The sequence below is a fragment of the Armigeres subalbatus genome, chromosome 3 (assembly GCF_024139115.2).
Source record: "Armigeres subalbatus isolate Guangzhou_Male chromosome 3, GZ_Asu_2, whole genome shotgun sequence".
In the NCBI taxonomy this organism is placed as follows: domain Eukaryota; kingdom Metazoa; phylum Arthropoda; class Insecta; order Diptera; family Culicidae; genus Armigeres; species Armigeres subalbatus.
The window spans coordinates 66418603-66430782 of record NC_085141.1 but is presented as its reverse complement, the minus strand read 5'-3'; the positions used below and the strand labels follow the sequence as shown (position 1 = coordinate 66430782).

Below are 12180 nucleotides of genomic sequence, written 5' to 3'. Positions count from 1 at the left end.
TTACTCTTCCCTTCGCCTTATACCTGGCAGACGCGTTCTTTTAAAGAAAATATTATCAACTTCTTTCGCCTTATAGCGGGCAAATGCATCCATTTAGAAGATGCATTCCCGACCAGTTAGTCATAACAAAATTTTATCACAATTATATCAATATGTGTTACAAATAACAAAACTTGTAATAATTTTGTTATAAATTCTTTGTCAAAAATTGAGGAAAGAGAATTTCATGATCGTCATAACATGATTATAACATAATGTGTTATGTTTATTCTTACCGAAAAAAAATTGCCTACATTTTTGGTAGATAGGAATTGGAAAAAACGAAGGTACCACCTTCAGTATAACTTGAACCTACATTCGAAGTCCAGCTGCAAAGTTAATTGCCTACATTATGGATAATCATAACCTTTTCAAGAACATAATTTGTTGTAGAATAAGCTATTCTCACTACTTTTTCTGTAACACATCGAGTTATATTTTTGTTCAATTAATAACATATTTAGTAATATTTTTGTTAGAACTAGAAGAGATTTTGTTACAATTTTTGTTATTTTAACTACTAATGGTTCATGTTTTATAACAGCCGCTGTAAAAAAAATTTGCTGTAACAGAATAACAAGTTCTGATATAAATCTGTTACTATCTACTGGTCGGGTTACCTTGCCTTCGCTTTATACCGAGATTATACCGGTCTTATAAAGAAGGCATTATCAAATGCTTGCAACTTAAACCGAGCAGCTGCATCCATTTAGAGAATGCGTTACTCTTCTCTTCGCCTTATACCTGGCAGACGCGTTCTTTTAAAGAAGGAATTATCAACTCCTTTCACCTTATACCTGACAAAAGCATCCATTTAAAGGACCCCTTCCTTCGCCGACGAGAAGCCGCGTTTCTTTTAAAGAAGGCATTATCAACTACTTTCGATTTGTGCCGGGCAGATGCATCCATTCAAAGAAGGCTTGACTCCTCCCTTCGCCTTATACCTAGCAGAAGGAATTATCAACTCCTTTCGCCTTATACCGGGCAGAAGCATCCATTTTAAGAACGTGATAATGCGTTCTTTTAAAGAAAGAATTATCAACTCCTGTCGTCTTATACCGGGCAGACTAGTGATGTTCGGGTTTCGGGTTTTGAGCTTGAGCTTGATTGACTGCTCGTAGTTGCTACTCCATTATGACCAGATCAGCTGTTCTTGCACAGGGAACCAACAGATGTTTGCTTGGGACTAGCACACATCTTCAATGTACAAGTACTGGTGATCTCATTTGTTAGGTCATACTGGCGCCTGCCACGTCAGAATGCAAGTCAATGTAGGGAAGGGGGAGGAAATGATGATGCAATCACTCGCCCACTGCAAGCCGAATATACCTCTGCACTTGCCACGAGTTCATGCGGAATTTGTTGGAATTTATGGGTTAGGTTGGAGAGGCAGGGGTCCGTCTTGGTTAACGAGCTGCCAATGTGATAGATAGGAGAAGGTAACTGATGGAATTTCTAATTGGATGTAGGAAACGAGCTCTATAGTTCATTTCCAATTCTAGCAGATTACTGATAGAATACTCAAGTTGGAGGTATAGGAATAGTAATGGAAACGGTATGGAAGTCCATTTCCAGTTCTAGCGATTGCTAGAACATGAGAAATATAGAGAAAGATACAAAGTAGGAGAATGGAACGGACCTGCGATTTAACCCACGACCTCCTGCGTATGAGGCAGAAGCAGTAGCCATATGACTACCAAGCCTCGAAACAAGTATCACGCTCTGAACTGATTAATTTTATTGCCGGCCGCGCAATGCAGAACACAATAATTCGGCCGACCGCGCGATCGTTCTGCTGTCCGAAACATGAGAGATCACGCACTGAACTGATTAATTTTATTACCGGCCGCGCAATGCAGAACACAATAATTCGGTCGACCGCACGATCGTTCTGCTGTCCGAAACATGAGAGATCACGCACTGAACTGATTAATTTTATTACCGGCCGCGCAATGCAGAACACAATAATTCGGTCGACCGCACGATCGTTCTGCTGTCCGAAACATGAGAGATCACGCACTGAACTGATTAATTTTATTACCGGCCGCGCAATGCAGAACACAATAATTCGGCCGACCGCGCGATCGTTCTGCTGTCCGAAACATGAGAGATCACGCACTGAGCTCTGATGTTCGGGTTTTGGGTTTTGAAACCCTAAACCCGACGGGTTCGGGTCTGGTTCAGGTTTGAAAAATTATAACAATATCGGGTTCGGGTCGGGTACGGTTTGTGAGATGCAAAAATCGGGTCCGGGTCGGGTACGGGTCGAGTACGGGTTTACGAATGTAAAAATTCTCGGGTACGGGTCGGGTTCGAGTTTGATAAAAAAAATTCCGGGTTCGGGTCGGTTTGCAAAATGTGAAACCCGATCATCTCTAGGGCAGACGCATCCATTCAAAATAGGCATTATTTTTTCCCTTTACCGGGCAGATGCGTTAATCCGTAGAAGGGACTACCTCAGAGGGGGGACAACGGATTTTTTTTCATATGGAGTTTGGCAAGTATGACAGTACTCTCTTTTTTGGCGCATAAATTTATACTCCAATGTCAAAATGCTCATATACTATTATAAATTGTGGTGGTATTTGTAAAAATTTGTATTGTTTACCGTTTTTACAAGAGAGAGTGGTGTCGAAAGCACATATTAAATTAAAGATCGCAACGAACAAAAATACACCAAATCCGTAAATATGTAGTGTTTTACTTTATTCCTTACGCAAAATATGCAGATAAATAATTATGTTGGTAGAAGAAACTCTGTGCTGAGCAGAAACAGTTGTTTCTTGCATTATCCTAACTTTGTGCGTTTCAGAACACTCTCACTCATTGCAGTGTTTATTTTTCATAGACTACGGCTTGGTGTTAGTGCCGTCGGCATTCGCTCGATTGGTGGCAACAAAAATTTGACAGCTTAGCACCCGCCTGGACTACCTCCTTTCTTTTCTTTATACCTACCGAGCAAACGTGTCCATTTCAAGAAGGCATTGTTCCCACACTTTGCGTCATAACGACTGGAGGCGGTCATTCGAAGAAGGCATTATCGTTTTTCATTGCATTAAATCACAATCCAAAAGAATTTAGCCCGGATTGCATGTAATTAAGCTGAGATCCATCAATATTTCAATGACAATTATTCTAACTGAATTCCTCCAAATGGCATTCCGCGAAATGTCTTTCGGAAAAAAGGTGCATTCCGCGAAACATGTTTCGGAGAGTTGATACATTCCTCGAAATGTCGCACCGCGAAAAAAAATCCGCGAATTGTTTTTCGGCGAAATAGTATACAACCGTACTTTGCCACACCAGATAGACTTGACACACATACTCATGCAATATAGGACATAGAAAAGCTGTCAATTAATAACTGAGGAAATGCTAATAGAATACTAGATTGAAAAGCGGACCTAGTTCCAGTTTTAATGTACAGCCATTGAAGAAGGAAAAGCAGCGCAGAAATGGAGGCTTCCGTCCCATGGGAAAGGGGCCGTTTGGCCGAAAGCCATTTAACCGAATGGGTCATCCGGCCGAATAGGTCATTTGGCTGAATAGGTCGTTTGGCCGAATAGGACAAAAACTATTCACAACGATATTGGAAACAGTTTGGCGTTAATGTATTTTCTGATAAAATTCGCAAAAAAGTACTGGTGGTGTAGCTCCAGCCAAACTAAAAAAAATCAGCGAAGAAATAAGTTGTCATACAATGGAACACAATGATATTTTTCTTAACCCTTCATAAGGCAGACGAATCTAAACAATAAATTAACAAAACCAACAATAGGACACAATGTTGACATGGTATTAAACTCAAATGTATGTTTGTCATACATTAAACAGTTCAGAAACATTGAAAAATTGGTGGCAATATAGTTGCCACTGCCCGGCAAGCGAGACAACATTGTGGTGGCAATATAGTTGCCACTGCCCGGCAAGCGGGAAAACAGGCAACAACAAAAATAAATAAAAGATTTTTAAAAATTAGATTTTACGTTAAACCAGTCAAATTAAGGCACGTTACATTTTGTAGTAAAGAGTCCTAGAAGGAAAACGCATTATAAGTGAAAAACAAAAAAATGTTTTGCGCTTTTGTTCCCAAAGGGGGACCCTTGGAAAAAAACACAATTTCGTCAAAAATCCAAAAACCAAATATATAGAAAGGCAAAGCTTTTTAAACGCTAATCACGTAATAATCTAACACAGGAGATTCAAAATAATTAATACCAACGGGAAAAAATATATTTTCGTCTTTTTTTTAACGAATTATAACTGAAAATCCTTCTTCCACTCAAAACTTACGATCTGTTCGTAAAAAAACTGTTCTCAAATTGACATTTCAATTTTTTTCTGGCTCAAATTCATCTGGGGTGTTACTAGGAAGCAAATAAAGCCACTACATGGGAAATAATAAGCAGAGCTCTTGTGAATAAAAAGAAAAAAATATAATTTGTTGGTGGCAATATAGTTGCCACTGCCTTATAAAGGGTTAAACTACTCAATACTCAGCCTTTCCGGGCATGAAGCGTGGACGTTAGAAAAGCGGACCGGAAAACTTTGGGGATCAGGTTCAATGCCGTTTGTTTACTTTTTTAGTCTGGCGCATTTAAGACAAGTTGACAGGTTGCAATTACATCGTTTTGATTTTCATAAAGGTGCATAGATTTGAAATAAAATCGTTTTTTCGAAATATTGTTTTTTTTTGTTGAAAATTGTAGTTCCGTATCATAGATGATAAGCTGAGTTATTGTTAATCACATTGGGAAACCGCTACTTTTCCGACTGACTGGGCGTCTTAGTGAAGGTCTCATCTCAAAAAAGGGGATCTGACTGTGTGTGACAATTGGCGGATCATCATACTACTCTGCAAAGTTACCCTAAATCAGATACAGGAGAAGATAGACACGACTCTCCGACGGCAGCAGGCAGGATTGCGCCCCGGAAGATCATATTTGAACCATATTGTCACGTTCCGTATCATCCTGGATCAGGTCTACAAATTAGATGCAAGGGAATTCCGGAATAAATCGTCGGCCTCATCGAAGCGCAGAACGAAGCTGCAATGAGGCAAGGATGTATTCTATCTCCGCCACTGTTTTTCATCGTAATCGACGAGATCATGGTAGGTGCGGACGTGTGGTTGACCGTGTACCAAATAGTGGGCTGCTCTGGCATCTGGCATATGGACCATCTAAATGAATTTGCTAATTATGTCGCTCTACGCTCTAATAAGGCTAGGGCTGCCTTTGAAAGTTTACGAAATAAATGGAGATCCAATCAGATAAGTCAACTTGGTATGTATCAGCAGAGATCACGCAGAAACTGCAAGTATTCATCAACCGTTGTCTACGGTTTTATAATGCGGTCCTAGTGACCTCACAACTGGATCTCGAATGCTTACCTCCATCGACGATGCCATCAAAAATACAGAAATTCGAAAGCAAAAATGGAGGTGACTCATTACGAAACAGCGGAGGCGAAATCTGCAAGCAAGCGCTGGGATGGAATCCTGCAGGATATCGCAGCAGAGGCAGACCCAGGGGTTGCTAGTGACGTAGCCTCAATACAGAAATTAAGGATGTGGACATAAATATGGCCCCGGTCAGGGCCAGATTTACCCGGAAGGGAGCCCCGGGGCCGACAGTTTGTGGGGGCCCAAATGTGCTAAAAGGTTGGTTGTGATAATAAGATTTGTGGGAGCCATGGTCCTCTCAGACCCCCCCCTACATCCGGCCCTGCCTCTGGTCAAGGCTAAAGTGAGCAACCGTCATGGACGGAGATCTTTTACTTTGGCCCTATGTTGGCCCTTAGAGGTGCTCAGGATATATTTGTTGGGTGAGTGACGTAATCATCGTTTAGTAAACTCGAAGATTTCTTTGGGTACATTCTGGCCGCGGGTCCCCCCTTCACATGGTGCGTATCACGTCGTATTGTCAGTTTAAGCTCAACACTGAAGCTGACAATATGACTTAATCAACCCCATGGTGTCAGACGACCTCTGTTGAGAGGGAGGGGAAATAATTTGTCATGTTATTCTTCTTTGAATTCAAACCCTGGGCCTGCCTATAGCTGAATAAATATTCCTCCTCATGGTGATATTTTGAAAGAAAATCGTCATTACGACCTGTTTTTTTTTTCAGCGTAGATTCAGGCCCAATCTTTCAAAAACACTTATCCCAGATTTAACGCAGTGCCGTTTATTGAATCAGTTCTTGAAATGCGTCATCGTTCCAGGTTGTAGGCGAGTTAGTTTTTTTTATAGAGGGTCGCGGATATATGTGCAACTAGATGTACACTTTGAATACAAGTTCCACGTCTCGTTGTTTCTATGAATCGGTTCCCTTTTTAATATCGACTCATGCAATCCGACTGTAATTATCATTATTCAATCTAACGATCCTTCAAATCACCTGAGGCCAACATTCAACAGTTTGTCCCATTACCAAATCGGATCCCCAGTTTCTGTGAAGTGGCACAAACACGTCGTGACACTCGCTCGCTGCATCGGGAACATAACAAATTCGGTTTCAGATAACAATAAGTATAAATTGAAAAACGACCTCCGATAGTATCGGTCCCGCTCCACCGTTGCGTTGCGTTGTGCGGTTGATCGGTAGGGTTACATAGATCACACCGCACCTGCGCCCAACCAAACGATTGTCTTACCTTTGCTGCCGTTTATGTCCAGCGTACTGTGCGGGACCAAATCCTTGTGGAGGTACAGAATATGCACCACTGCTATCTTAATTGAATTTCCTATGCTGGCATCGGCGTAAATGCTGGAAACCTGTTGAACAAAAGGAAAGAAAAATGAGAATTATTAGCTCGCGGACTTCGAATAATGTCGGAATAATAAGCGTACATGTATGGGGCAAATGGGGTATCTATTGGGCGTTGGGAAGCATTACAGCTCTACGTGTGCTAAAGTGGTGGCTGTCCCGAAGCGGAACGCGACCTGGCTGTCGAGATTTATGGTACCTCCGATCGACAGATTCCGATACGTGGCGGATGGCAGTTAGTAGAGAACCACCAGCGCCGTAACGGTTACCAACCCGACTGTCGGTTGCCATCTGGAGCCAATCCACAAATATCGGCTTTGGCGGTTGCTCTTTTTCGCTGCGAGGGAGATGAATTATGACGCGCTACCGCCTCCCCAAACAGATTTGTAAGTGCGATTGCAACAGCACTTCAAGTGAATAATATGGGGGAAAGTGGTTTAGAGCTCACTATGGGACAATTGAAAACCCCAAGACATAGGTTATTCCCAAAAATTTGAATTTAATAATAAAAAAATAAAAATAAACTATTTCATACAACGGTAGAATGTAATAATTGACTTCAACATCTCGAATAAGATCTTCAAACACTTAGTTGAAGCATTGAATAATCTGAAGCAAATCGACTTTTTAACTATAGAGGGACATTGCAACAACCTCCCCTAGGTAGTCCGGGCACTGCTTCAATTGGATCAAGATAATTTTTACACTCCCAAGTGAGCGATTAATCAGTGGAGGAGATGGACCTTTGCAACCGTAGTTACAAGCGTACCTGCTGCTGAAGTGGTTCAACCCTTCTTGGATGGGGTAGCTTGGTTGAGTACTTTGGGTTGACTCTAAATGGAGCCCGCGGGAGTATAGTAATTGCGTGAATAATTGAATTTTCCTGTTTTGTTTCTGTTGATCGCGGTGCATCGATTTGTTTCCCTCGATGTTGTGGCAGCTATTTTTTTGCGGCCGTAGGTGGACTGCAAAGCACGAGTGGGTAAAGTGGTGTTGCTAAACAAATTCATTTACATGAAAATTGATTGATAGTAATCGGATGCCCGGAGGCAAGGAAGGAGTGCAGCGGTTTCTAGGAGAACAAGCTGAATGAATTCAGTGATGGAACAAGTTGGTGCGTTGAGAGAGGCTTGTTGGACATGTGAAGGCAGTTGACAGATCAGCTGATTTTTTTTTGTATGGAATCGAGCGAGAGGTAGCAATTGATTAATGGTTTAGGTGGGCTAATTTATTAACTTGACATAAATTCCTTGCAGCTCCATTGATGAATGACGACTGTGATGTAACGGTTTGGAGGTGAGTGAAGAACTGCATGTTGCTGCGACATTACTAATGGGCTGTTGAACACGCATTTGAGTGCATCTCGTACAGTGATTGAGTGTCGTCGAATTTCAACATAATAAATCATAATGATAGAATAGGTAATAGGTAGATGGGCTAGCTGTGCACAGCAAATTAAATTTTGAAATTCAAGGTACCGTTAGATCGAATCAAGTTTAAAGGTGATAGATAAACAGCATAAATAAACGATAAAAATTTAAAAACAGTCGTGAAGCCCCATGATAAATATCGAATAAAAAAATTCGTAAATTATCAATATAGAAATTGGAGTGAAAGCAATGCGTATTCAAAGTAACATTCAAACACAATTTAAAAGCAATATTCAGACAAGAATTTCTTGATGAAAGATTAAATAAACATATTTAAACTTTAATTTTTTTTAGTTTATTAGGTTTATCAAGTTCATTATAAAATGTATCATATGTATTTAGCTCTGATTAATCCACCAAGCGATGCAGAGAATTCACTATTTTAACACTTACCCAAGCTTGTTCAGCAAAATTTATAGTCCTGTAACTATTATTATATTTTTTTTAAATTATAGCATATATTATAGCATAGTGTTATAATGGATTTTTTGAAATACTTAATCATGATTTACAGTTCGTGTTTTGGTGATGAAACGGCCTACTTTTTCCATACCTTTCATCGGGTGCTTTAATGACCATTATGCAACTCAAATGGGTTGCATAAACTACTATTTTGCAATTCCTGATCATAATATCTGGTTTACAGTTGGCGTTTGAGTGATAAAACGATTTACTTATCCATACCAATGACATGGGTGCTTTAAAGATTATTATACAAATAAAATGGGTTGCATAAAATCCATTATAGCACTCATTTGGGTGCAATAATGGAAAACCAGCATTAGAACAATAGATAGGGACATGACCACTTTAGCTCAATTAGCTTGAGTGAGTGTTTAAATAATGTGTTTTCTGTGACACGTAATAAATTAAATAATTTGATGGGCATGACATCAAATTCTCCAAAGGCAAGTTTATCTATCGCTTTAAGATCTATCGAGCACACAATGGGGCACGATGACATGGAATCTGTTTGTTTTCTGCAGCAACATGATTTTTGGCAAGATTGATCATGTAAAGAAATAAAATTGTATTATTTTGGTACATATTTATCGTATTTAAGCCAATTTTTTGCATTGCAAAAAATAGCGTGTGCGACTCGTCGCAAAACTTGTTTTTTTTCATCACTCGCAGTATAACTCGTGCTGAAAAAATCATTTTTTTTTCAACTAGTTGCCCAAACTACTATTATGTAACTAATTTGAGTTGCATAATGGTCATTAAAGTGCCCATTTTATTGGTATAGAAATGTAGGCCGTTTTATCTTTAAAAGACGAACTGTAAACCAGGCCAGTTAGTCATAACAAAAATATATCACAAATATATTAATATAATTAGGAAAGCTTTGATCACCGCGTGACTTTATCGAAATTAATTTATTGGCTTTTTTCGGTGATAATTATACTACTCAAAGCGAAAGGGAGTAGATGAAAGTAATGAAGATACAGATTCGATTGACACCGCAAGCGAGCGGCAAGTGTGAAATGAATAGAAACTGAAGATTAGCAGAGGGCCATATGAGAGAACAAACATTGTTGAAATCGCTGTTATTCTGCCTAACATCCACCCAGGAACGGCTTGGATAGTGAGGTAGTGATCACTGTACCAAGGCTGTTTAGCCTATTCATTTCACACTTGCCGCTCGCTTGCGGTGTCAATCGAATCTGTATCTTCCTTCATTACTTTTAACTACTCCCTTTCGCTTTGAGTAGTATAATTATCACCGAAAAAAGCCAATAAATTAATTTCGATAATATATTAATATGTGTTACAAATAACAATATCTGCAATGAGAGCCATAGCACAGATCCTCGACTACCCTGAGTAAATCTTATCTGGGCGGTTGTTGGTGTCTTTAATGTTAACATTGTGTCTAGCTGTCATTTAGTGCGCTTGAAGCTTCGTGTTCAAAATTTAGTTTCGTTTTTAAAAATGGAAGTTGTATGTTGCAAATACCCAAAAAAGCACAAATTTCGATCAGCATCCGAAATTTGATTATTGAACATCACAAAACTAGCAAATAGCAGGTATACGATTCAACAAGACGGAGATCCGAACCTCAAAACTGGGGTGGCATTGCGCACCTCGACTCGAAACGAACAAACCATGCAAACTCTCATACGGAAGAGCTGTCGAAAGGAGAAGCGCAATGAGGCCCCTGGTTTCAAAGTAGTTCATGGAAAAGCGTAACAAGGTTGTAGAGTGGCCAGCACTCTCCCGACCTAAATCCGATCGAGCATCTCTGGTCAATTTTGAAAATTAAGGTTCAGAAGAAAAAAAACTAACAGCGTCTAGCAATTGCAAGGTAATTTTATCTAAATGGGACAAAACACTCCGGAAATCCCTGCTAAGCTTGTTGAGTCGATGCCACGATGGTACTGAGCAGTTATTGAAGCCAAAGGTGGTCACACGACGTACTAAAACCAAGGAATGTAATTGTCGCTGAAAAATGCAAAAAACAAGCGACAAAAGAGAATAGCGATAACTCTTTGTCCTCATCTGCAGAGGATAAAGACATTGTTGCGTTCCAATTTATTTGCAACAAACAGGGAGAGGTAATTGTTGTGAACTTTTCAAACTGCGATAACTTGCATATTTCAGAAGTAAAACACAAATCATGTCAACAGATGGTTAAGTTTATATCCAAACTATGATAACTGATACTTATTTAACCAAAAACATCATCGGAAGCCGACTACTTCTCAATATGCGCGGCAGGCGATCATTGTCCTATTCTGTTGCAGTTTGGGACAAACGCTTATTGCGAGTTGAGTTTGTCCCAACATTTACAAGAGAGGACAATGTTGTTGTCATTAGCAATGTTGTTATTTTACATTCCTTGACTAAAACTAAGTGAACCAGAGGGGTGGATAAACATTTTTTTTGCGGTTTTTTGCTTCTTCTTCCATAGCACTACATTCCAACTGGAACTTGGCCTGCTTTCCAACTTAGTAATCTATTAGCATTTCTTCAGTTATTAATTGAAAGCTTTCTATGCCGCCATTGCATTAGTATCCCGGATAAAAAATACAATAGGTTCAATAGTGTGAACAATTAAATATGCTCTACTGTATACAATAGGATATACAGTAAAACCTCCAGGAGTCAATATTGAAGGGACCTTCGACTCGTGGAAATATCGAGATGTGGAACAGTAAACCCTTGAAAAGCTGTTTGAAGGGGCCAATGGCCATCACAGTACCTAATCCAGAAAATATTTTTTAATATGGCATAATTTGCTTCCATGAGTCGATATCGAGTCATAGAACATCGACTCATGGAGGTTTGACTGTATTGTTTCTTGATGGTTGCACATAATGTATCAACACCGTGGATATAATACGTCAATATTGTTCTCTAATGTAACAATACTTGCAATTGTTTTTGGAACATTTTAGTACATAAGTTTTAATCATTGAGTACTTTTTAAAACAAAATTTCATATTAGCAATATAACAATATTTACCCCATTTGCATTATTTTTGTTTAAATTTAATTGTTGGACGGTATAAGGCCGTCATAATAAAGAAATCCAATATCGTATTGTTTTGCTATAAAAATACAATTCAATTTAATGTAATTTGAAATAAAATGGCTTACTTTGGATATTTTAACAATATATTTACGATACAATCCATTGTTTGACAAAAAAAGTGTATGAAAAAACCTCAGATTTTGTATAGTTACGATACTTAACAACCCGTACATTATAATGCGAAAACTTCATTTACAATTTAATAAATGGTTCAAAACAGTACATTCTAATGTATTTCTATTATTTCATCTACAATATGTTACAATAAATTGGATTGTTTTTCTATAATATTTTTTATTTGGGATGTATCTTGTGTGGCAAATGCAATGGATACACTATACCCTGGGTGTCGAGTAAGCTTCCATTTGATATAGTAAATCTTAACCGATTTTCTCGCAACAAGTTG

At 39.1% G+C, this 12180-nt stretch overlaps 1 protein-coding gene across 4 annotated transcripts in view; it reads right to left on the bottom strand.

Annotated features, from left to right (window-relative positions):
• The window catches only part of LOC134219229 (A disintegrin and metalloproteinase with thrombospondin motifs 1), a 740918-nt gene that overhangs the window by 98257 nt on the left and 630481 nt on the right, over window positions 1-12180 (bottom strand). For all 4 annotated transcript variants that reach the window (XM_062697927.1, XM_062697929.1, XM_062697930.1 and 1 more), the window contains exon 8: window positions 6697-6817. In XM_062697927.1, coding sequence (XP_062553911.1) covers window positions 6697-6817 — 121 coding nt within the window. The remainder of the gene's footprint in view (window positions 1-6696; window positions 6818-12180) is intronic.